The 24,888-nt window shown below is 38.8% G+C and overlaps 1 protein-coding gene across 2 annotated transcripts; it reads right to left on the bottom strand.

Moving 5' to 3' along the window:
* Positions 1-2,901: 2,901 nt before the first annotated feature.
* On the bottom strand, positions 2,902-23,970 carry LOC106934583 (calcium-activated potassium channel subunit beta-2-like). Of its 2 annotated transcripts, XM_015014571.1 has the most exons (6): positions 23,667-23,970; positions 18,929-19,054; positions 18,033-18,203; positions 15,444-15,639; positions 3,733-4,004; positions 2,902-3,632 (listed from the first exon to the last, which is right to left on the bottom strand). In XM_015014571.1, exons 2-6 carry the CDS (start codon positions 18,985-18,987, stop codon positions 3,569-3,571), a joined length of 762 nt encoding a protein of 253 aa, XP_014870057.1. In that variant the 5' UTR covers positions 18,988-19,054; positions 23,667-23,970; the 3' UTR covers positions 2,902-3,568. The 2 variants fall into 2 exon arrangements, with proteins under 2 accessions (XP_014870057.1, XP_014870058.1); XM_015014572.1 differs by having other exon boundaries at positions 2,902-4,004; positions 23,667-23,969.
* Between the last annotated feature and the right edge of the window lie 918 nt (positions 23,971-24,888).

Here is a 24,888-nt window from a genome sequence, read left to right as displayed (position 1 = left end):
ATTATTTCTGAAATCTCACACAAGGCTTGGATTAAAAAAAAAAATATGTATAACCCGACAGCTTTTACAGTGTATGTGACTAGAGAAGAACTGTGTTAAATGATAATTAGACACACGTGTAAAGTGCTACTCTCAGACGCCTCACTGCGTTTTGAAGCCATGCAGAGGAAAATCCCGGCTTGCAGCCAGTTCCATGTCTGTCAGCTTCCGGCCAGGAACATCCAGTTGGCTTCTATAAACAAGCTACATCCTCGCTGCTGCTCCGTGGAAGTTTTCAGAGCCCCGGCCCGGGAGGGAAGTCTGCTAAAGGTCACAGCAAGTTCTCTAGATTTAAAAATCCCTTTTATGAAAAATCAGCGTTTGCAGAGAACCTTGAACAGAACACGCTTTAGTAATCGAGGGAAGACCCAGATCACGCTGGAGAAACTCTTGTTTCCTTTCTGGCCTGGAGAAATGTCTGGGTTTCCCTTTTTGGACCCGTTGGCCTCAGAACTTGATTTTAGATAAGCAGAAAACAATGGATGGATGGATGGATACTACGCTTCCTGTCATCTGGTTCAACCAAGCAGAACCGTGTTTTCTTCTATTTAGCTTGTTGATGATGGTTTATTTGGCTTTTCTGGTTAAAAAACCCACTTCCTCGCAGCTCACTCAGAGGTATCAACTTCCATTTTTGACCGTTTGTTTTTCATTTCTTTTGTTATTTATGTCCTGTTTTCCAGGCTTCCAGCTTTGGAAGCCCTTCCATTGTTTCATCACATAGCTTTTTCATGTGGGGCGATGTTTTCCTTCAGCAGGAACTCAGTCTGAACTAGCTGTGCACTGATTGCAGTTTTCTGGCCGATTGCCGATTACAGATCTTTAAAAAAAAAAAAAAGCTGACTTGAAGATTCAGATTTTGGCCAATACTGATTTTCTTATTTTGTCTGAAATGTTGCAAAATATAGCAAGAAAGTTACTAAGTTGACAACAGTGGGGTGATTATTGTCAACTGTGAACGTGCAGCATTTTTTTCCATCCATCTTACTAAGAAAAATCCGTGAAATGTTGTAATTTCTCACACGTTTTCTAAAAAGTAACACAGCAGAGGATCGACATCCGTTATCCGTGTTCCCCGTTTTGACTCACAGAAGCTGAACAACTAGACTACCTTTATTTCTTTTTGCTGAAGAAGCGCTGCAAGAAGAATCTTTTTTTTTTAAGCAGATGAAAAAATTCCTCTTAGATGAGTAGTTTCCTTATCTCACATTTCCAGCTGCAGAGAGGGGAAAAAAAAGAAAAATGTTGCTGAGGGACCACCCTTACACATCTGAATGAAAGCAGAGACGTTAGCTGCAGTCCCACACTCTGCAGAACAATCCACAAGAGTCTGTGTGCAAATCCACAACAAAGAGTCCTGCTCGCATCAGTTTTACTTCTGCTTACAAGTTAGCTGCTTTTCTCCTGCAGAAAAATCTCACTGATCACTGCAGCTTTGGTTCCTCCAGTTCCTGCATTGATTACAACTAAACCACAACCATACACAAACCATACACACTCTGTGACTGTGAGTGTTTGCTGTTCTGTCAAGCAACTTTTTTTTTTCTTTTTGTTTTACAGTGTGGCCCTCAGTCCTTCCTTCAGGCTGAATGTGGGAGTGGAAGGCCAAGCTCATGGGAGGGACTGATGTTTTTCTTAAAGATTTAAACTAAAACTTGTTCAGCCATGTCTAGGAGCAGACCACCAGCATCAAATGAGAATAAGAGACATCTTTTTTTTTTTTTTGTGAAAATGTGAAAAATATTTTTTGCACAACAGCTACAAACTAAAACTATGTGATGTATACGCATTTCTTTTGAGCATACAAGTAGGGTCACTGTAGATAGATAGAGAGAGAGGGAGAGAGAGAGATCTTTGAGATTTGGCATGAGTTTTTTGGCAGAATTTTTTTTCTCTATCTACAATGATCATATTATACAATATTATACAACATGGTTGTATAATACATCTTCTTATATGCAGCAAAGCATTATGGGTTGATTGGGTATCTATCTCATGGAATGTTCCATGGGATTCCTCCAAAACTGCGACGTAGGATTCAGTTGCTTACAACAAGGACATATTCAGATTGCTGGGGTGAAAGTATTTGATTTAAACTATAAGTTAATCAGGTAACACACAGTTTGAATGAACTAACCTTCCTTTAGACTCTTATTTGTTGAACAGTAAACAACAGCATCACTTGGTATTTGTGACAGTCGCTGGATTTCCATTACTAAATGTGTAAAACTTTGTCAATATTCCGCTAATGTTGAAAAAACATAATTTCAAAATCGCAGCGTTTCCATTAAATGAGAAATGAAATTAAAATTGTACATGAATAAATTTGTTCACGTGATAAGTTATTTAAAAAAATGCTACGTCATCCTCCTCCTACCACTTCCTGTCGTCTTCTTCGTGGTTTGCGCCAGCTGTTGAGCATGTGACTCGTGCCACATGACCTTTTCAGGTTTGATAAACCTTATCCTAATGTCAGAATCTTTTATTGAACAACTTTTTTTTTAATTGGCATGTTTCCATAAAGTGAATTTATTTTTGAAATGTCAAATAAAGCAAATATATGGTCAATGGAAACACAGCTAGAGCTTGTGGGTAATTTCACTAAAGCAGAGAAAGTCATTGTTGTGGTCATTTTCATCAAGGTGTCGCAAGGATAGTGAAATATGTAATATGTACAATATTGTTAAATATTGGTTATTGGCCATGACATCAATAGTAATATCGGAATCGGTACCAATTTTCATATTGTTGCATCCATAATCCTAATCCATCTGGATGAGTGAAATGAGTAACAAAGACATTAAGAAAAAGCAGCAGAAATGATGACACTGAAAAATGAAAGTAAAAATCCAATATTCTGTTGTTGTTTAAATACTTTTAGTTTTGTTCAATTCAAAACCCGAAAAAAGCATCTACAACGAGGCGTTTTATACACACTGTCCCATTGAAGTAGGTTAGCACAGGTCAGTGATTTAAAGTTGTTTTCTCGTATCTACTTTGTGTCCTACTTGGATGCGAAAGCACTGATGAGACTACAATAAACCATCAGGAAGTTCCTCAAAGATATTTTAATATTTTTACTCTGTTATATGTCAGAGCATTCAAGTAGGCATATCCTGAAATGAGATTCTGAGGATAACCTTGAGTGAAAAACAACACATCTTCACTTTAAAAAGCTCCAGTCTCAGTCTGTCTCTTGTCTGAATGAGTGATGGGTGGGACTCCTTTAGCTTCCAACGCGTGAGTGGCAGAGCATAGAAACAGGTGGGGGGGAGCAGCAGCGCATTGTTATCCTACGCTCAGTGCAGCTGGAGAAAACTCTGGTCACTCCAGGACTTTTTTTCTTTTTTTCTCTGAAGTCTCACGCAGTGCTTGGATTAAACACTTTCCTCTCAGATGCTTTATAAAGCTTTAAAACCATGCAAAAGAAAGATCTCTGTTTTGTCAGGAACAGCCAGTTCCATGTCTGTCAGCTTCCGGCCAGGAACATCCAGTCCGCTTCTATAAACAAGCTACATCCTCCTGCTGCTCAGTGGAAGTTTTCAGAATCTCTGCCAGGGAGGAAAGTCTGCCAAAGGTCACAGCAAAGTTTGCTATAGATTAAAAATAAATAATAATAAAAAAATCCTCTTCACATGTCAGATGTCGATCACCCAACATTTGTGACCTTTAGAGCCGCCGCACGGAATTCACCTCTTGATCTCCTCACAAAGTCTGGAGAGGTACTGCGTGAGATTCACCATGACGATGATGAGGGCCCCAACCGTGAGCGTGCATGAGGGCCACAACAGGGTGTGGAAGGCAGCGCTGTGGTCATAGAGCCGGGTCAGCAGGACCGTGTCCTGCTGCTCGCTGGGGTCGTAGAAGCAGGAGATGTGCCGGTTGGTCTTCAAGTGTTGGGAGATGTTGACGATGGCGACGCGCATGGCCGCGCTGTCCTTCTGGCACCGGGGGATGTAGACACACTGCAAGGCAAGCAGAGGATGGCAGGTTAAACTGAGCGAAACGTTTATTTGGTTACCCAGGTTTTACGCAACAGCGAATGCTAGTAGCTGTGTTTTTCCATTCACCATATAATTGCACAATTTCACATTTTAAGAATAAATTTGTTTAATTTATTAGTCACTTTTGAAAACAACAAACAAAAAAAACTCGTTTTTCAATAAAAAAGATTGGCGCTAGGATGAGGTGTCTTTTTTGGGTCGCATTGAAATTGATTTATGGCAAAACTGCAATGAAAGTATTTTTTTTTGCATCTGGCAATTCACACAATCAACAGTCTGACATTACCACTGGCGCAAACCATGCAGAAGACGACAGGAAGTAGTTGAAGGATGATGGTGTGGCATGTGGGAAGGAGCGCTATGTTTACATATCTTCAAGGAGATTGGAAATATGCAGCCCTTCCAAGGCGACACGGGGAAAGCCAATTCAGAAAGAGAACGTCTTAGGTCAGGGAGATTATAAATTTCAATCTTCCTTAAAGTCATACATCTCAGTTCCCAATTATCCAAATGAGTTTGGTCGTTCCACTGAGCCGAAACTAGCAACTTCTCCGAGATCGATTCCAACCTGTCAGTGAATTTTAGAGTCTTCAGCTGGGTTGCAAGTCTTAGCAAAGCTCCAAACAGCAGAAATCCTGTTATCATGAATAAATCCAGGGTGAATCCTGTCGGGTGTGTCGGCGCAGGACAGGAGGGCTCTCCCATGCCCAGCCTTCTCGTCGAGAAAATGTTTTTTAAAGATTTTTTTAATGACTTATTGCATCAACAAGCTTATTCGTGTGTGATTTTAATAGCTTTCCTTGTTTGGAAACACCACAATTGGAAAATTGTGCTTTTTTGACACAGGTGAAAATTGACAAAGTTTTGCAGACATTTGTAATGGAAACATGAGTGATGCAAACCACGAAGAAGAAGATAACAGGAAGTAGTTGGAGGATAATGGAGTGGCATATTAATGACTTGTCACCTGAACAAATTATTCACGTGCGATTTTATTTGCAATTCGTATTCATTGGAAACAGGGCAATTACAAAATTGTGATATTTCGAAGTTAGCGGAATATAGCTAAAGTTTTGGTAGCGGCACAAAAGTTGGTATGCACTATAGGCAGGGGTGAAAGTAGTTTTAAATTCTTGGGGGTACTATGACCAAAACATAAATCAATAAATATATTTTTTGCGAAGCGATAAAAGCTGGGTAGGTCTTGAGTTGTTACAAAATGGAGCTGTATTTCCCTCAGCCCGCTGGCTGCAATGTTGACACCTTGAGATCCCATGAGACCTAAATTCTGAACATCATGGCATGAAGTGCATCCCAGTTTTCCATGTCTGGCATATAACCATTCATTTTAGCTTTTAAACTGGTTATATTGATCCTGTGTCCAGATAGAGGGATAATCAATAGCCCAGCATTGTGACCTATTTGTTCTGAAGATCCTGCAGCTTCCACTTCATCTTCCTAACATGGTGCCTCCTCACCCTGACTCTCTGATAGGAGGAACCACGGAGCTCTGTTAAGTTAAAGCTCATCTTCTGAAGTTGGGATATTTATCCTCCAACAGGTTCCAGAGGAATCACCTNTTTAATTGTTTTTTGGTTGTCTGAAGCGCCGTGTGGTCGGACCGTCGCTGATTGCTTTTGGTGTGTGCGACATCACAGGGTTTGGAAACTGCAGCGGTATATGAAATCCCTCCTAAAAGAGCCTGTAGTTTAAGGATTTGAATAAATACACACAAACGGGGGTTCGTGGCTGTTCCAAGCAGCAGGATTTTGCGCTCCCTCTGCTAAAGCTGGGTTTCTTTTGAATTCTTTGCCCTGAGAGTCGTCCCGTACCTCTTTAAAAGAATTTGGGTCTTTGTGTATTCAGATAGCCTGGGCTTGTATCAGCCGGAGATTACGACTCATCTCCAGTGGACTAATAATTGGACTGGTTTGGGATTTATTGGATAGGTTTGGGTTGAATCACCTTACTCTGTGAGTTAAAGGACTGATAGCAGGTTGAATCACCTTACTCTGTGAGTTAAAGGACTGAATCGGGTTGAATCACCTTTACTCTGGCTCTCTGAACCGGGTCGCCGTAAGTAGAGGTCTGATACGGGGTGTATCGTCTTCTCTGGGACCCTGGAGTTGCCAAAGAGTATAAAGGACTGAAGCAGGTTGAATCACCTTGAAGGACTGAGAAGTTGAAATGAAAATAAAAGAGATTTGTAAAAGTGAAGTTGGAAGATTATAAGATGCATCATACGTTCTTTTGAGCCGGCGCCTGGCATTTTCTTTCCTGTCTGTCTCTGTCTGAGTTGTGTTGAGATTGTGCAGAAGAGATTTGTGTCTTATGTATTTGTCTGTTTTGCTGGATGTTATGTTGCTGTGTTTCTGTTAACTCATGGCGCCTCCTCACCCTGACTCTCATACAAAAGGAGGAACCACAGAGCTCTGTTAAGTTAAAAGCACATATTCTGAAGTTGGGATATTTTTCCTTCAACAGGTTCCAGAGGAATCACCTCAAACCAGATGTTGGACTGGATTTTATTTCACTGTCATTTGTGAATGTTAGAGCCTCATTTTCAACAGTGGAGCTATAAAGGTTGAAAAAGGTCATCATTTTGGAGAAAGTATCATCAACATCAATATTTCCATTAAATAAGAAGCAAAAAAAAAAATTGATAGAGGAAAAGCCTCTCAGACTCTGAGCTCAAAGCAAGATTCCAGAGAGCAATAAAACTATTATTTTTGAATTAGACAATTTAATTTCACATTATTATCGCGGTAGAAGCCATTTGTTTGTTAAATACTTAATGAAACATATTTACCATGTTTGATGTTTGTTGTGAATGACGTATTCTCACAAAGAACGAGGTAATTAGTCCAAGTTTGTTGTTTATCGAACTTTCAGAAACTACAGCGGCTGTGATGCGCCACAGCAAAGGTAAACAAAGGTAAAACAACCTGAACAGGTGATCAACTCTAAACCACTCGCATCTTTTTACTCTACGTCTCTCTGTCATTTAAGCACACCCGTTGCCATGGCAACCTCCTGCGCTCCCCAAGCCGACCAGAGATTACATTAGAAACACAACCTTCAGTCCGTTATTATATTAGGTTTGCAGGCTTGATATTTATTTTGCGATCATTAATAAGCTGCACACAGCGGTGGTTTATTAGTTAATTTTAAACTCCTGCTCTGCTCGTTATTTTGGTAATGGAACCGAAATGCACAAATTGCGCAGCAACACCTTCCTGAAACAATAATCACTGAGATTATTATTGTTGTTGGGTCATTAATTTGAACACGTTTTGTTGATTTGTTTTTTTTTTTTTTTTTTTGTTTTTTTTTTTTGGTTTTTTAATAAAGTCACGAAAGTTTTAAGTGAGTCAGAGGAGGACATGCTGGTCTCAGCATCCTGGCGGCGTTCAGTTTGTCATCTAATGGCGAGATCGACTCAAAACCTTCCGCGATCGGCATATTGCGCCCTGCTCTAGCAAAGCATGAACAGTTCAGAAACAATATGAAATGGGAAAAAAAAAGTTATTTATTAACTGATTAAGTCGTGTTTTAGATTGTTCTTGAAAAACTAATCACTCATGGCTGCACAGTGAACCCGTTGATTTTTTACAGGAGACAGCCGGTCCCTTCTCTTGCAGGTACTGTGTCCCCCGCTAAATCTTTTAGGGGTACGCAGTACCTACCGTACCCCCTTACTTTCACCCCTGGTGATAAGTCGTTAAAAAGCATACCACATCATCATCCTCCTAGCACTTACTGTCATCTTCTTTGTGGTTTCTGCTAGTGCTAACATCCAGTGGTTGATCACATGACATCACATGACATGAAAAAATTGTTGCAAAATATACTAATTTTGATACAGCTGAAAAACCTCTTCATCCTAGCTTTTTGTAACAGAAGGCTAATGAACCTTTTATCAAAAAATGAACTAGGAGCTAGGATCAACTTTTTATTTAAGATTAGTTTTTTTTGAAACTGACAGGTTTCCATTAACCCTCCGGCAGTCTTAGTGCAGTGCTCAGGTAGAGTGCGGCAGGTGACACGGTTGGACAACAGCGTAGCTTTTGGGGGTTTCCTGACTGTCCGTCTCATTAAAAATCTCATTAGCATCAATGGAAACAGCTGGTACTCAGTCAGAAGCTTTTTCAGAACAGGTGTAAAAAAAAATGTTACAGTAGATCCTTCCTTCCCACAGCCATCTGTGCCTACAACAACTCTTTGAAGAACCTTGGATAATGTGAGTTACAACAACTATTACCCTTTGGGATCAATAAAGTATTTTTCAATTGATTTGAATTGAACTACCCCAAAAGATTTGCAGATGTAATTACAGTGAACAGGGGTTCCACACAGCAGTACCTTAGGGCGGCTGCCAATGCTTACCACACTTTTCAAAATTTGATTTGTAAAAGTACGTGTCTCTTTCCACATTATAACTACTTTATGAGCTTTTTTGGACTGGTCTATCATTGGGCTATTCTATGAAAGTTAGTGACATTTACATGACCAGATGTGAAATATTCCAAAGCAGTTCAAATACCTTATTGTGAGGTGCAGAGGTAGAAACATTCACAGCTTATCTCATTTCATGCTTTTTTAACCACAGGGCGACCACCTCTGTCACTCCTGTAACGAACACCACAGTGTGAAGATGGATTTCGCAGTGGAAGGAGGGCACCCTGTGTTTGCCAATACCCTCTGCATAATGTGATCAGGAAGAAAAAGTTTGTCCAATACAAATACACGCACGCATGCACGCTCACACACACACACACGCACGCACGCACGCACGCACACACACACACAAAATCATCTTTCCACCACACAGTCATAAAATTTCACCTTCTCACCCCCTTAACAACTGCAATAGATTCCCCCCTTTCTATTTATTTTCATCTGTTTTCACACTCGATCTTCCAGTATCTGTCTCTGTTGTTTGCCTCCAAACTCCTGGTGTTCTTGTCAGGCACTGACCCTTGCTCTTAAAGCTGAAAGTCTTTTTAAAAATTATTTTCAGAAGCCCACCAAGGATGCAGTTACATGTTGTTTCATTCAGAATATGAATGAATCCTCTACTGTGTAATCCCCCGCTCATGGCATTTCACCAGGAACTGCGCTTAAAGAGTCTACGATCCCGGCTGTCTCTGCTGCCAGTCTATCACCGCCTCCTCTTCTTGAGGAGGCGGTGATAGACGGTAATAGGCAGTGATAGGTGATTGCCATGGGGCAATCCAGTCACCCTTTGCCCCTCTCCCCATCCATAATGTTACTGCTACCCACTCTATGCAGATTTATGCCAGTGCACATACGAAGGAGGGATTGACATTTAAATCAAACGTAAGGATAAGCAAGAGCAGACAGCTGGAGCTTAAGATAAATACTTATGTCCATGAAACCCAACATTTGTAACAGATCATTCAGTGGTATGACCAAAATCTACGTTTCTGGTAAGTAGTCATATTTTTAAAATAAGTTTTCTACAGAAGTGGTTTATGAATTACAAAAGAAGACTAGGACAAACATTAAAGGGGACCTATTGTGTAAAATCAACCTTTTTTATCTTTACATCATGTTATAATGTTATTCTCTCATCAAAAACATACCTGGAGTGTTGCCTTGATTCTTTCATGAATGTTTGAGAAATCCCTCAATCTCCAAGGCAACCATTTGGACCCAATTTAATCTTTGAGGTTGAAGTTTCTTCCCCCCCACTCAGCTCCTTCAGACTAGTCAGCAGTGATTAGCAAACACCTGGTGCAGAGTTCTTATAGAAGCTACTGAGCAACGCTGGTAAAAACATTAAAAGTTTAGTAGAGGAGCTATGTTGTGATGACTTTCTGAAGGAGGAGTTTCAGAAAGAGTAGGAGTTTCTTAAAGAGACAGAGGTCCAATTTTAAGATATGATGAATTCAAATTTCCTTTAAGTCATATTTGATATATTTAATGATGCTGTATGTATAAAAAAGTGAAAATATAACCAGTTTGTGCCTCTACCTACACTTTGTGTGTCTGCCATTGACAGGAATGAAAATATCTTTTTCTATACTAGTTTTGCCAGTTTTTCAACATTGTGTGCCTTGTCTTTGTGACTTTTTTGGTTGAAAATGACTGAATTAGATAAAAAACTAAATTAATAAATAAAAGCATAAATATCAAAATATCTCTTCATCTGGTTTATATTTTAGAGTTGCATAAGATGAAATCTCAAAGCTTCATATTGAAAATTGTATTCATGGGCTCTTCAGCACCCAAAATTCAAGCTGTTCCTTTTGAACCTGATCACCGGTTCTTTATGTGTACTGAAAAAATTGCTTACCATCCAGCTGAAATTACAAGGTGCATATCAGGTGCATACCTCATACTGTAATGGCAGAATTGGCTGCGTGACCCAATAAATCACAACTCGGTCAAAGCTTCCTGTAATTCATCTTGGTGCCAAAGTAAAAATTCTCTTAGGTGAAACCTTCAGATGAACTGGAATTCCTTGTCCAAATATGAATAAAAATAAACAAAAAAATAACCCTGAAAAAAAAAAAAGAAAACATTACAGTTCAGATTAAGACACATTTTTTCTTAAATCTATATAGTCATAACAATTTTGAATTAACTTCACTGAAAAGTCACCAAAGAGGAAAAACCCAACCAATGACTAAAATCCTTCCAGCATCCATCACTCTCAAGCAGGAACAAGCTGGAAGCTGGAACAAGACTGATGTTTTTAAATAGATTGCTGCATTTGACAAAATGTCCTAACCATTTCTTTTACTCTTTGCAGAGGACATGACAGATTAAATTGAAAAATTTTGTTAAACTTCTCAATTATTAGAAATGTCTGAAGACTCCATGTAAAAGTGATCCCTTAGTGAACAGGGTTTGAAGCAAGATTATGCTCTTTATGGTCCCAGGTGAAAAAAAAGTATACTTTAGTATATTTCAAACATACTTCCATTTGTGAAAGTACACTTTAAGTATACTAAGTATTAAGTGTACTACCTATAAATATATCTGAAGTATACTAAAACTATGCTTGTACCAATTTCGAAATTATAACTTTAAACACACTTAAACATAATTGTACCAAAACACACTTTTAATATATTAAATAAAAGTATACTTTAAGTGAAGAAAATATATATTTGCCCAAGTGTAAATATACACTTGCTCAAGTATATTTAAAATATACTTTGTGTATATTTTAAAATATATGCTCAAAATAGATTTTTTTAAATTCACTTAACACTACTTTAAATGATTAATTTCACTATGTTTTAAATTACATCTCAGTGTAAATTTTAGGCTAATAAAGTATGCCCTTTTTTTTAAAACTTTATTTATTTAACCGGGTGAACCCCGTTGGGATCCAGATCTCATTTTCAGGAGGGACCTGGGCAGAAGTCTGCAACACGCAGCAACCTGATTACAAAATAAAACTAATTAATACATATGCAGAAGTATGTCTTTTAGGCACCTATAAAGTACTTATCATGTAATTTTTAGGCATACTTTTTAAGCACCTAAACAGTATGCCTTTTTAGGTGCCATAATAATCTTTTTCTATTTTTGTTAAAATTGCAAAGGATAAAAAAAAAATGATAATCATAATGTAATGCTGTTTAAGAAAGTACCCAATCCATTATCAGATATAATCAACAGGATTAGCTCCAGTTCATACTCCAAACCAGATGGTGGCGGTATTGCAAACTTTTTTTTTTTTTTTTAAACGCCAAAAAGGGAAGAAAAAACTTGAACGCAGGGAAGATAACAGACGCTGTTAAAATTCGATATTTTTCCTCGCATAATATTGCCTTCAAAGTAAAGAGGGCCTTGACAATAGTTACTAATTTTGGTAAATTCAAGCTGGTGACGTCTTAGTCCGAGTTAGACGACAACACAACTGGATAACAACCGATGGAAATGAAATGTGTCACTAAAGGAGCCCAGAGGGACGAAGGCTGCTAACGTGTTGCTAGTGGTAAGTTTGCTGATTAATTATCTTCGTTTAATTATAAACAGTGCAGTAAAGATATAGCTTACGTTGGTTTCATAAATAATTATTTTATCAATTTTATTGTGACTTGTATGATTATTACTATATTAATCATTCAGCTTCATGTTATAACTGCATGGAGGCTGTTTGTTTCGACTTATACTTTTATTCATAAACTAACATGGTTTTAATTAAGCTCCATAAGACAGAGAGACTTTGATATTGTGAGGTTGTTATAACTTGTTCATCAATGTTTTTATCTTCAACATATGTTTGCAGTCTATGAAGATGAAATGAAGATGAAAGAGGAAGCCAGAGAAATCAGGTGTTAGAAAACCTAAAGACTTTCCTCTCAGAAGAAGCTCTGACTCCACCAGATCACCAACCAGCTCTGAGGATGAACCTTCACATCGTCTTTATGGTGCAGTTTTTTTTTTGTTTTTTTTTTACTGACCAGCTAGCTACATTTTCAGCAGCAAAAACTGGTGTGTTACCAACACCAAGTGCTTAATAAACATGATTTGATTTAAAGGTAACTGGGCAGAATTGTTAATCTAACATTTCTCTTTCATACATTTTATTTGTTGTTGGCTTTCAGGGCCCTGTGATGGATTGTTGGAGATGGGCACCACCAGCCCCCTCACTGCGCTGCAAGGATCAGTGTGTTCAGATCATGGATGGAAAGCTTTTAAGGTAGTTTGTCTCCTTAAGTCCACACTTAAAACAGCTTCATAGTTAATGCCAACATCAACTGACTCTATGACATTGCTAAGTATTTTTTTTCTACTTCTAACATAAACAGGCAAAGAAGACACACAAAAATGTTTTTCCACCCCAGGCATCCGGTCCCAATCATCATCAGTTCTGATGATGTCACATACATGGCGAGTCCACAACGTCTTGAAATTGTAAGTATTATCTTTTTATTTGCCATTTTCTGTGCTCTTTAAAATACAAATGCTTTCTCTGTTTAATTGCTCTATTGTTCTTTTTTTGTAGGTTTCTGTAAGGTGCTGTGGTGCAGTGAATGGGAATGTTCTGTCGTTGATCCTCACTCATGTTAGGAACATCCCAACAGTGTCATGAAGTGTCATTCAGTAAATAATGACAATTTTAATGAGAATTTGCTTTAAAAGTTGGATGACGAGTGTTTATGACAGTGTCATGTCAGTCTTATGCACACCCCATCAAATAAAGTGTTACCAAAATGGTAATACATTGAAAGCACAATGTAATTATATTTTCTGTTCTTTAAAATAATAACTTTCATGTAGTTGTTTTTTTTGTCACACTTAAATTTTCATGTTCATTGTGTTCACTTTTGACGTGAAAACTGATAATTTATGTAAAGTTCATAAAGTTGTAAATAAAATTGGACAATTTTAAAATGTCGGCAATTAAACAAAATACTTGAAATACCTTGAACATCTTGTGTAATTAATTAATCTTTCCATGTAATTGTAGCCTAAAATAATACAAGTACTGTAGTGTAGTTATGCATGTAATGTACAAAATAGGAAAGTAGGAATAAAGAAGACTTTTACGAGCAATTAAAATTGTACTTTATTAGCAATAGCAGTAAATCAAAACTAAAAAGTGTAATTTAAATACATTACTAATGTATTAGCAGTATATTTAAAATATATTTAAAGTATTTTAAAAGTATATTTTTAATATAATTCTATGACAGAATTAGTACACTCAAAATATCCTATTGAAGCTCTTGAATACTACATAAAAAAGTAGAGGTGTGCCGATCGATCGGTCACCGATCATAATCGGGCCNGTGAACCCATTGATGTTTTACAGCAGACAGCCGCTCCCATCTCTTGCAGGCACTGCGTACCCCCGCTAAATCTATTAGGGGTTCGCAGTACCCCAAATAAACCCCTTACTTTCACCCCTGCATACAGGTCTGCCCGCCAGGACGTACAGCGCCACCGCAACAGGGGCAACTCCTCCTCCCCACCCCGCAAAGCGCCAGTTTCCTACCTTACGCCACATGCTGGAAGGCGTACGTTTTTTGGTGTTTTTTTTTTTAAAGAAAAAGTCTTTTTTTGTTTTAAATATATATATATATATATATATATATATATATATATATATATATATATATATATATATATATATATATATATATATATATATATATATATTCCGTTTGTTACCTTTTGTCCTTTTGTCTTTAGTTTTGAAATAAGTCCGAATAGCCATGCTGCACGAACAAAAGCAGGTCTGTTCCTGAAGATAAACATAAATATATGAGTAAGTGACACGCCCCTTTTTAATTTGCAGTTGGTCTGTCATGATTGGTTGATTTGTATGACTGACAAATGGAGATGGGGAAAAGAGAAAGTTAGCCACTCTGATATTTTTCAAAGAAGAAAAAAAAGAAAAAAGAAAAAAGGCTCCCATCCAGGGCGGGCACGGCTGATTCTGTGGGCGGGCAATGCCCCCCCAATGCATTGCCCGCCCTGGATGGAAACCAGGGCGGGCAATGCCTCTTGCGGCAAAGAGTAAGGCACTAAAACTTTTCTTTTTCGTCTCGTGTGGGAACATTTGTGAACGAACCCTCATGTTCAGTCTATGCTAAGAGGGACAGACTGAGAGAGAAGTAAAGACAGGAAGGATAACCTTTTCTATCCTAAGAACCTGTCTAACCGGTTCGTTCTGCAAGACGAAAATAAGTTTAGTGACCAAATGATCGTAGAAGGCCTACATTCAAAGACTGGTTCAGTCAATCTGTGACGTGTGATTCGGGCTTTGAATGTGCCACCCAAGGATCACGTCATCAATGACGAACTGAGCCAACCACGTGCAGTATTTGAATGTAGGTCCTTTTCCTTTTTCATCTTGTTGTGTAAAGCTTGTCAAAGTGAAACATTTCAAATAAAATAAGCTGTTACCAGCTTTATATGAGCTGATGATGATTCTCTCCCTTACAGAGAGAGAACGTTTATATCTGATGAGTTTTCAGTTTTACAAAAATTGACACGAAAAAGACCAAATTATTACAGAGGACCAAGACAGTCGAAAAATACTGTGATGTAAATTTGAATATCTAGTTCAACATATCTACATCATATATCTATATGACATGTCATGTGACTACTGAAGCTTAGTCACATGACACAGATTGCCGTAAGTAAAAGCAAAAACCTGCTAAGCCAATCACCTGCCTCTGATTGTTCTCATTTACATACAGGGTCACTACTCTTGTTGTGGCACCACAACTAAACAATGGCCTACATTCACCTCAGAAAGTTACATAGTTGCGCCCCTTAAATCAACAGAGCCTCTCTGATCAGTGGTTGCGGTGAGTCTGTCGCTGTGGCCAGCATGCCGACTCCTCCTGCCAACATTTGAATTGACTCAGCCAGTCACGGTGTTTTCTCTGGCGCTTGACTTACTTCAGAGCTTGCGTCCTGCGTCTCTTCGTTGTGCGACAGCCGGCCGATTCGACCCGTGTTGTTGACGCTCACATACACCTGCAGACAGGGGAACCTGGACACCCTCCAGCAGTTTGACCCGCAGCTGTAAGAACAGTTCATGTCCCCGGTGACCGTGGAGTTGATGACAGCACACGTCCCTTCCACTGTCCACACACTGTATCAACAAAAGACAAAGACGGTTGTCTCAGGTTGTTTTACTTGTCCTTGCCTAAAGGGTCAAAGGGAAAAAAAAAAAAGATTTTCAAGCGAGGTTCTTTTTAAAAATTGAGAGTTTTTAGTATCTTCTCTACAGTGGAAAATAGTAACTTTTTTAAGATGTATCAAAGAAAAAAGAGGAAGAGAAGGTTAATTTTAGCCAGTGGTGATCGTACTTTAAGGGAGGAATTTGTTCTTCTCCCAACTTCTTCTGGATGAAACAAATCATTTATTAGATGTAAAATACCTGTATGTCATTTTTATTAGAAAAAAATATGAATAAATATGTTTTTGCATAATTGCTAAAATTATCGTTTTGTCATGAGAGCATATAAAAGAGATTATCTCTTTTAATATATACTGTCAGAAACAACCAATCAGAGCCAGGAGGAGGGTCTTATCGCTGTCAATCACTCTCATGCTCACTGCTACACTAGCTGGTTCACCACAACATAGTCTGCCACGAATGCTAAGGCTAGTTAGCATAGCCACCAATGACAACGGATAAACGTTTTTTGTTTAACGGTGAGTTGTTTTTCTGTCATTAGCACATTGAGCAGTGAGTACACGAAGTTGATTGACAACACTAAACCTTCCCCCTGGCTGGAGGACTGGTGCATTTTTGCAGGGCACAATTGTAGCACTGGGTGGTGTTGGAGGAGGTTAGACCCCCTCACCCCCACATAGATTATCTGTAAATTATACTTTTAAAACATGGTGACAGTTCTAATAAATATGGAAAATTGTTTTTTCCTCCCTTATTTGTTATGTTTTCTGTAAGATCAATGTGAAATGCAAATTTAACGACAGAAGAAGAGCGGGAGCCCTGCCCACTGGTGGTCACCTCCATGCCCATCTGAGGAAGTAAAACCCAAATTTTGATAAGTTGTTGACTTAAAAAAAGAAAAAGAAAAAGCTGATCTGCAATGATAAGAGGCAGTAAGGTGGCTTGTCTCATGTTCAGTGTTGTTTTATGAAACGTGTTTTAATGTTTTCTTAAAGAATTATTAAAGCCCAAATCAACCTTTTTGCTAAGAAATTGCATAAATTGGTTTCTTAAAAGTGCATTTTTTTTGTTACAGTGAAAAAATGTGATGTTTTCAGGTCAATTTATAGGTTAGAAGTATTGTACTAGCTTAAGCTATTATTTATATTTTACTGGTCAATTTTGCTCTGCCTTTACTTTCTGGGCCCAGAGTCCTGTATCAATATACTTTTCTCAGTACACCTACACATGCTGATTTCTATGAGCATTGGGACAGAGCATGGAGGTTGTTGTTTGCTTCAGCTGCTTGTTGATATCTTTTGGCTTACAGTCCTAGCAGTGGCAGGACAGAAAGCATGTAGCAGCAGCAGCAGCTGAAGTGTTTCACATTAATTTATTTTTCAGGCCAGTATATGCATGGTAAGGTTGCACCCTTCTTAAAGGGATCCTAGTTGCTACCAGACTCTCCATTGCTCCACCACAGAACTCAGCCACTGCTGTTTGGCCACAGCAGCTTGGTGCATGCTCGGAACAGCCTGGAAACTCTCACGCTTCATCACGCAGAGTGGATGAGTCCAGTAAGTTGCCGATGCTCTCCGGAGAACTCTCCAAAAGTCTGCAGAAACCATTTGATGTTGGAATCCGATTGGATAAGTGACACAAGCCAAAACTGTTCCTCGTGATTTAGTGATTTAGCTTCCAGTACAGTCACAGAGGGGGGATAGGAAACACCGCGCAGGAATCCAGAAATGCACAATTCACTGGACTCTCAGAACCGAGACTTTATGAAATCTGACTCATCAAAACCATTTAGGTTTAAGCTGTAATTCAGACACTCTATCTTGTTTTGACCCTTACAGGCTTAAGCTCTGTATGAGCAACATGTCAGTTTCCCTGTGGGTTTGACATCACCGCCGGTCAATAGTGCGTGACTCCGACACTTATGGTTTTAAACTCAGTCCTATTGAAGAGAACCAGGTGGTTTAAGACGGCGGCCTGGAAGCGATGGGTCTCAGCACAAAACAATGAATCATTTAAAGCTGCAGTATGTAACTTTTATAAAAAAATAAAATAAAAAAAAAGATTGTTTTGCTGAAACTGTCACTATGTAGTGACAGTATGAACATGAGACGGATAGTCTGAAAAAAATTGAGCTCCTCTGCATTCACCTACCACTAACTAGAAACAACCAATCAGAGCCAGAGGGCAGATCTCACTGTTGTCAATCACAATTTCATGTGGCGCGGCTCATCTCTCTCCGCTTTACCCTGTTGCTATCTGCTTTTTTGCTAGGTTTTTCTTTTATTTCTAAGTACTTCTGCCCTACAAGGTGCATCTCTGTGACACAGTAACCAGCAGACCAGTACCTGTCTGCACACGAGCGTAATACGGTGATGCCCAACACAAAATACATCATCATTGAACACAGGATCATCCCGAGTCCAAGGAGAATGGCCCGGTCTTCTCCAGGTTTGAGAGCCGTCACCGTTTTCTTCTTGTCCAAAATATCCACCTCACGAAACTTCTGGTAAATCAACCTAAGAGCAGAAAGTCAAAAGGCATCAGTTTTTAAAATGTTTTTTAAAAGACAAAAACAAAGACAAACATAAAATAAAATAAAAAAAATGTGGTCATTAAAGCTACAGTGTATGACTTTTCTAGAAGTATATGTTTTTTTAACATATTTGTTAAAATTATCATTCTATCGTGATAAGACAGATGATCTGTTAAAAAAGTCAAGCTTCTCGCGGTGTTGCGGTGTTTCCAGTACTGACTACAGAAATCAAACAGCCAATCAGAGCCAGGAGGAGGGTCTTAGCGCTCTCAATCACTCTCATACTCACCCCCTCTCTCTTGCTTTTTGCTAAGCCACAGTTGGTTTACCACAACATAGTCTGCCACAAATGCTAAGGATAGTTAGCATAGCTACTGATGACAGCAGATAAATGGTTTTCCTGGAATGGTAAGCTGTTTCTTCACCATCGGTACATTTAGCAGGGACAACATGAGGATGACTGACAGCGCTAAGCCCCTCCTCCTGGCTGTGATTGGTTGTTTTTGACAGGGACCGGTGTATTTCTATAGCAGTAGCAGCTCAGGGAGGATTGATTTTTTTTCCGCAGATTATCTGTCTCATAGCAAACTGTCATGGCATGGTCACAGTTTTAATAAAAGTTATGTACCGCAGCTTTAAGGTTAGTTCTCTGAGCAACGTGTGAACTTTTGCATTTCTCAGTGTAAATATATTGAAAACAGCACCTACCTCTTCTTGTTTTCTCTTCCCGATGCTGCGGCATTTCTGGCCCCTGCCACAAAAAACATCTTTCCTGATGACCTTGGAGCTCCTCCGCTTGCCGAAGCGACGCAGCAGCGAGACTGCTGGAAACTCCTAGGAAAAATTATGGTTTTATGTTCGGCTCTTGCAATGAATTCTCCCATTTATTACCTCTGTTCTGGGCTACAGAGTAAGTTAAGTCAAGAAAATGTCAAATAAGAATTTACCTTTGATGGATTTTGCCTGTGCAAGACAATTTATTCGTTCAGTAAGTTCATTCAGTGGAGGATAAAGCTTTTTCTACCAGCCCTGAAAGCACTCCTGTGTTTTTCAGGTAAACATCTCACTTCTAACACAAAGAAATCCTCCAAAGGGCAAAAAAAATAGCTAGAGATGGAAGGTGTTGACGCTGATGAGGTCCGGGTGGAAAACCGACCTTCTTTATCCCCAACATTTGTGCTGTCAGCAAGTAGTCATTGAGTCCACAGCAATGGCATTTTAAAAACGGGGGATATTGTCTCAATCCGTCCGGCGTTGGGCCCATAAATAACAGCAATAAATTTGATTTAAATGAACGACTGGCTGATATGTGGAAGGCAGCCGGGAGTTAGCCAGGGGTTTTGTGATGAGAGTCAGTGGAAACCCTTTACTGATAGCAGCAATTATTCAACATTGGCAGAAAAAACGCTTGTGGGGGGTACAGCAGTTTAGAGGAACGTTTAGAATAGTGGAAATATGCACATTATGCTTTACCTTTATTGTTTTTCTAGATCCTAACCTTCTAGCTGTTAAGTGTTCATTGCGATCGTCATGGAGACTGCCTTGGTGACAAAACTTTGTCTATGACTGTTGGGTTTTACTACCAGAGCTCTGTATCTCTCGCCTGATAAAACAATGGCAGTGAAGAATATGATCAGTGCCTCCAAAATGGTTTATACTTCTTATGCTGCCCCAAGAAATGCAATCTCATACTGCTGGGCCCTTCTTGGAGGGACAGTCTCTAGATGGAGGTGTGAGGACCACCTCAGATCTACAGTGGCCCTGAAGTGCAAACCACTTCAACAAATAACTAAACACATCTACAAAATGAATATGTTGTTGTCTTTTACACTTTGTAGTTGGGTTTATGTCAAGAAGGTGGATTTAGGCGCAGTGAGACCCAGGTTAAGGCGAAGGAATGAGTTTAATGATGTCTGCAAGGTTCACAACACTGGGAAAACCCAGGTAAGTAACTGGACTAGATCGCTAACTCAGGAAGGCATACAATGACGACCAATGCTACCAACTATGACAAGGAACGACAAGCCAGGATCCGGGCAGCAGGAGACACAGGTGAGGTTAAATACACAGGGGATAATTATGGGAACAAGAGACACCTCGAACCAACCAGGGGCTCCACACAACAGCACTGGGACTAAATTAAATAATAAACACACAAACCCCACATCCTCACAGTTGAGTGATTTGTTGTCATGGTTTGCTCTTCAGGGCCACTGTACCGCTCCCCAGAGAAGTGGATTCTAACAACCTAATGTTATCTACGGTCGACAATATTCCAGTGACTCACTGCGATCCGCTGGGTTCACTTATACCGAAACGGTTTAAACTACTGTGAATAATTAACCAAATATGCTGAACTGTTTGACAAGTAGGATTGATAGGAATGCATGTGTGACTGAATTGAAGGGATTTTCTTTGTAAAGTGTCTCGAGACGACATTCGTTGTGAATTGGTGATGTAAGTATATCGGACTGAACTGAATTGAATTGGTCGTACTCCAGCGTTATCTCCCTTCCCCTCAGCTGACCACTGAGAGGAGATCAAACTCATTTTGTTGTGGCTCCCAAACTTTGGAATTCGTTGCCTTTGAATATTAGACAGGCGTCTTTGCTTCCTGTCTTTAAGTCTCTTTTAATTTAATACATCTTTTTTCAATAGCGTTGGCCCCAGTCTGAGTTGAGATGTTCTTCTTATTGTCTTTGTTTCTGGGGGTGAGTGTTGTTATGCTCTCGACTTTTATTCTTTTTTGCTTTGTTTTCGTACAACACTTTGGGCAAACTTCTGTTTTTAGATGTGCTTTATAAATAAATTGGGCTGGATTTGGACGGAAAGAACAGAGAGTATGTGGAAAGTTCTCCGGCTTCGTGTCTACGCAGACTCAACCAGGGGTTTCATCAGTGAACCATAGGAACTTCAGTGGGTTTCAATTAAGTGCAGTCTTTTATATGAGAACACACCCGTAGGGGGCGCAGAGGCCCCTTCCATTGCTTCAGCAGAGAGCTTTGTTGTTGGAAGTGTTTTCTGTCAGTCTTCTTGTTACTGTTGGCAAGAACTCAGTCTTAACTGCTGTACATTAAATGTTAATTGTACGTATATATGAGTATATAAATAATATTAATTGCATTGCTTTCCAGTTTGCTCATGTAGTTCATCCAGAAAAGTAAGACATTTTTGCAGATCCTAATTTGATTTTAAGAAGTTGCCTTAATTTTTTGTTTGTTTGTTTTAGTGAATAAAATCCTGCAGAATAATGAACAAGGGTCTTTTAGATGACTAATTTTCACAGATATGTCACTTTTTTCCCCCACATTTCACAGAAGAGACCAAACGTTGCTGAGAGACCACACTTAGCAACACATTTCACATCAAATCAGACATGTTTGCTACAAAACCCACTCTCTGCACAACAATCCACAAGAATCTGCATGCATGGCCAAAAGAAAGAGAGGCCTGTTCAAATCAGTTTTATGCTCTGTCTTATTATTAAGATGCCTTTCTTGTGCATAAAAGGCCCACAAACCATTGCAGCGTGGGCAGAATGTGCAAGTGTTCAGAAGGGAAGGGTAAGAGCGACATGTTTACTTGGGTTGTATGTGAGTAAATACAATTTGGAAACTGTTGTAGGACTTGTGGTTCTGTGCTAGAGCAAGAATTTTAGCAACAAACTTTCATTGTGAGCCAAGAAAGCCAAGCTTCCAAACCCTTTTTGTTTTGTATAAATTTATAAAGTTTTCTACTATTCCAGTAACCTTAAATGTCTGAAATAAAACATGCACCGATTTTTTTTATTGTCTTATTTTGGAAAGAAACCTTGTTTTGAAAATCTTGCCATGTTTTTAAGATTATCATAAGATGATAGCATATTTTATGTTTGATCAAATTTAAACCTGAGTTCAAAGTAACAATTATGTTTCTTGTATGCGCTGTATATTTTTAGCTCCACCAAGTCCATTAAGTGCTGGCTGACCTCTATACTTGCAATTTTGGGTCCAAAAACAATCATTTTTCCCCCATATATCTTAACTACTTTAGTCTGGAGGAAGTTCTGACCTATTTACTCACCGATTTCATGGACACACTGACTCAAACACATCTGTGAGCTATTGGTTATGCAAAGACAGAGATATAAACGTGCCTATCATCAGCATACAGATGTTTAGGGATATTGTAGTACTTTATAATCTGGGAGCTGGGAGATTATGAAGATGTTAAATAAAACAGGACTGAGAATGGAGCCTTCAGGAGCCCCAGAATTAAAATGTGTTTACCCAGATGTATAATGACCAAGTGACACAAAGTAGTCCTGGTCTGTCAAAGGTTTGAAACACTTTAGTGGAAACCCCACCAACTTCTCCAGATTATCAACATATGGCGTTGATCAGCTGGAGCTTGTAGGTTTCAAATATATATTAGAGAATATCCACCTGGATTGAGGAATATTAAATATATGCAATTACATGGGTTTTGATTAAATGTTGACCATACAGATATTAGTTTTCAGCAATATTTCCAAGTAACATATGAGTTGTACATTTTACAACTGGAATCTACAACTTATCCTATTGATCTACCTATTATTTGGGCTATTTAAATAATTAATTTGAGTAACATACTAAAGCCAACATGTACAAATCTTTGACTCTTGTATCATGTATTGAACAGCAGCTGAACTGATTCAAAAACACAGAATTCATCTTACTGAACCAAAATTAAATGCAAATACTAATATATCAACTAAATTCCAACTTTAAAAAGGTTAAAGGGTCACTATGAAACTTTTATAAAAATATATGTTTTCCACATGTTTGTTAAAACTATCACAATGTTGTGACTGTATGTAGTGAGAGAGATAATCTGAAAAAATTGACCTCCTTCAACTCTACCCTGACTGTTATTTTCATCTGAAGAAATGCTCCGCTCTCAGTCAAAAACAACCAATCAGAGCCAGGAGGAGGGCCATAGCGCTGTCAATCAACCAGTGAATGTGTTGTTAAATGTGCTAATGGAGAAACAACTCACCATGACAGGAAAGTTGCTTATGCACCGTCATCGGTGGTCACTAGGTCTGATAATCACAAACTAGGCTTAGCATTTACAACAGGCGATGCTAGTAGAGAGCAAGTGAGGAAAGGCATGATTGACAGTGATAAGACCCTCCTCCTGGCTCTGATAAGTTGTTTCTAGTTAGCTCTGAGAGAAGGCAAAGCTGTTAGATTTTTTTCAGAGATCATCTGTCTTATACTGTTACAACATAGTGACTGTTTCAACAAATATAGAGGATTTTTATTTATCTTAAAATGAGAGTTATATACTTATCTGTGATTACCATCTCCAGCCATGTGCTTACTTTAATATCCTCCTACATCCCCATAAAGCTAAGCATAAGTCCCCAGTTGTGCCAAGTGATTAGTGTCGGCCAAAATGAAATAAAGGTGGTAATACTTACAGTCAGAGGGATTCCACCTCCTGTCGCTGGACTGTTGAGATAATCCGGTCTTTGGACTACAAGCGTCAGCCGTCAGCAGTGGCTCTCCTATCAAGGTCTTGGTGGCAAGGGAGAGCAGCTGGCCACCACTCGTTTAAACTCTTACCCCAAGCCATCGGGATGCCTGCCATACTTAGCACCGTCATGTGAGTTCTCTCCACAATGCAAGTCCTGCTCAAAACCAGCCGGTCTTGTATCACTCTGAATAAGTGGCCATGACTGTTTGCGTCCAGTTCTATATTTGTATGAGGGAGGTCTGTAGGGAAAGCACAGCTTCAAAGCCAGAATTTTAAGATTTCAAATGTCCCTGTCTTCAAATGTCACAAAAGCACAACTTGAATGTCAAACACTTGGGCTCACGAATGTGGCTAAATTTGGCCACAAGGTGTCAGTGCAGCACAAGGTTTTTCTTTCCCGTTTGTTTGTTTCTTTGATTTCAGGTTAGCTCCAGTGAAGTTCCTTTTCAGGATGATTTATTTTGTTGAAAACTTGTTGCAACTTTTCTATTGACAAACTATATTCAATTCCTAACACACAGCAGATGTTGCAGATAGAACCCTATTTACATTCTGCATTGACGCAGGCAATAGAGGTTCTGGAAATAAATATTGCAACAAGCAATATTTGACGCAATATATTACAAAGTATGCAATAAACAGAAACGTGTTTCTCTTCTTCTTTGGATGCTGAAGATCGAATTTCACCTGAGCTGGAGCAGCACCTGTCTCCCAAGCAAACGAAGCCACTTGCCAAATCAGCAAGGTCTGTCCACAAATCTGTGTTAAGTTTCCACGGTAACCGTTTTTGTACTATCCAATATTACTATTTTATTACTGCATTTGGTTTTAAACTAGGAATTTACAACAGCATCAGGACTCTGAACTGAAGGATAAATCAATCAAATAAATAAATAAAAGTTAATAACTTCAGAAATGATCATGAAAAACAGTATAGAACTCAACCAATCAATAAAATAAAGTTAATTTTATATAAATGTCATAAAAAATAATTGCTTTTTAATAGAAGTCAATTAACCAATAATTACATAAAAAAGTTGACAAAAACCTTAAAAAAACAATCATGATTTTTTTTAAAATAGAAATTAAAATGAACCAATCAACAAAAAGAAATACATAAGTCAATAAAAGTTACTAGAAAGTTCATAAAAGATCATGTAAAAATG

The sequence above is a fragment of the Poecilia latipinna genome, unplaced genomic scaffold, assembly GCF_001443285.1.
Source record: "Poecilia latipinna isolate Pla-1442-1.1 unplaced genomic scaffold, P_latipinna-1.0 Scaffold1829, whole genome shotgun sequence".
Taxonomy (NCBI): Eukaryota; Metazoa; Chordata; class Actinopteri; order Cyprinodontiformes; family Poeciliidae; genus Poecilia; species Poecilia latipinna.
Note: the sequence above shows the minus strand (reverse complement) of the source record. Positions and strands in the feature narration are given on the sequence as shown.

Coding starts and splice junctions, on each gene's coding strand:
- LOC106934583 (XM_015014571.1), bottom strand. CDS start 18,987: ATGTTTTTTGTGGCAGGGGCCAGAAATGCCGCAGCATCGGGAAGAGAA. Junction 18,204..18,928: donor GGAAGAGAAAACAAGAAGAG/GTAGGTGCTGTT, acceptor TTCTGCTCTTAG/GTTGATTTACCAGAAGTTTC. Junction 15,640..18,032: donor TTACGCTCGTGTGCAGACAG/GTACTGGTCTGC, acceptor TTGTTGATACAG/TGTGTGGACAGTGGAAGGGA.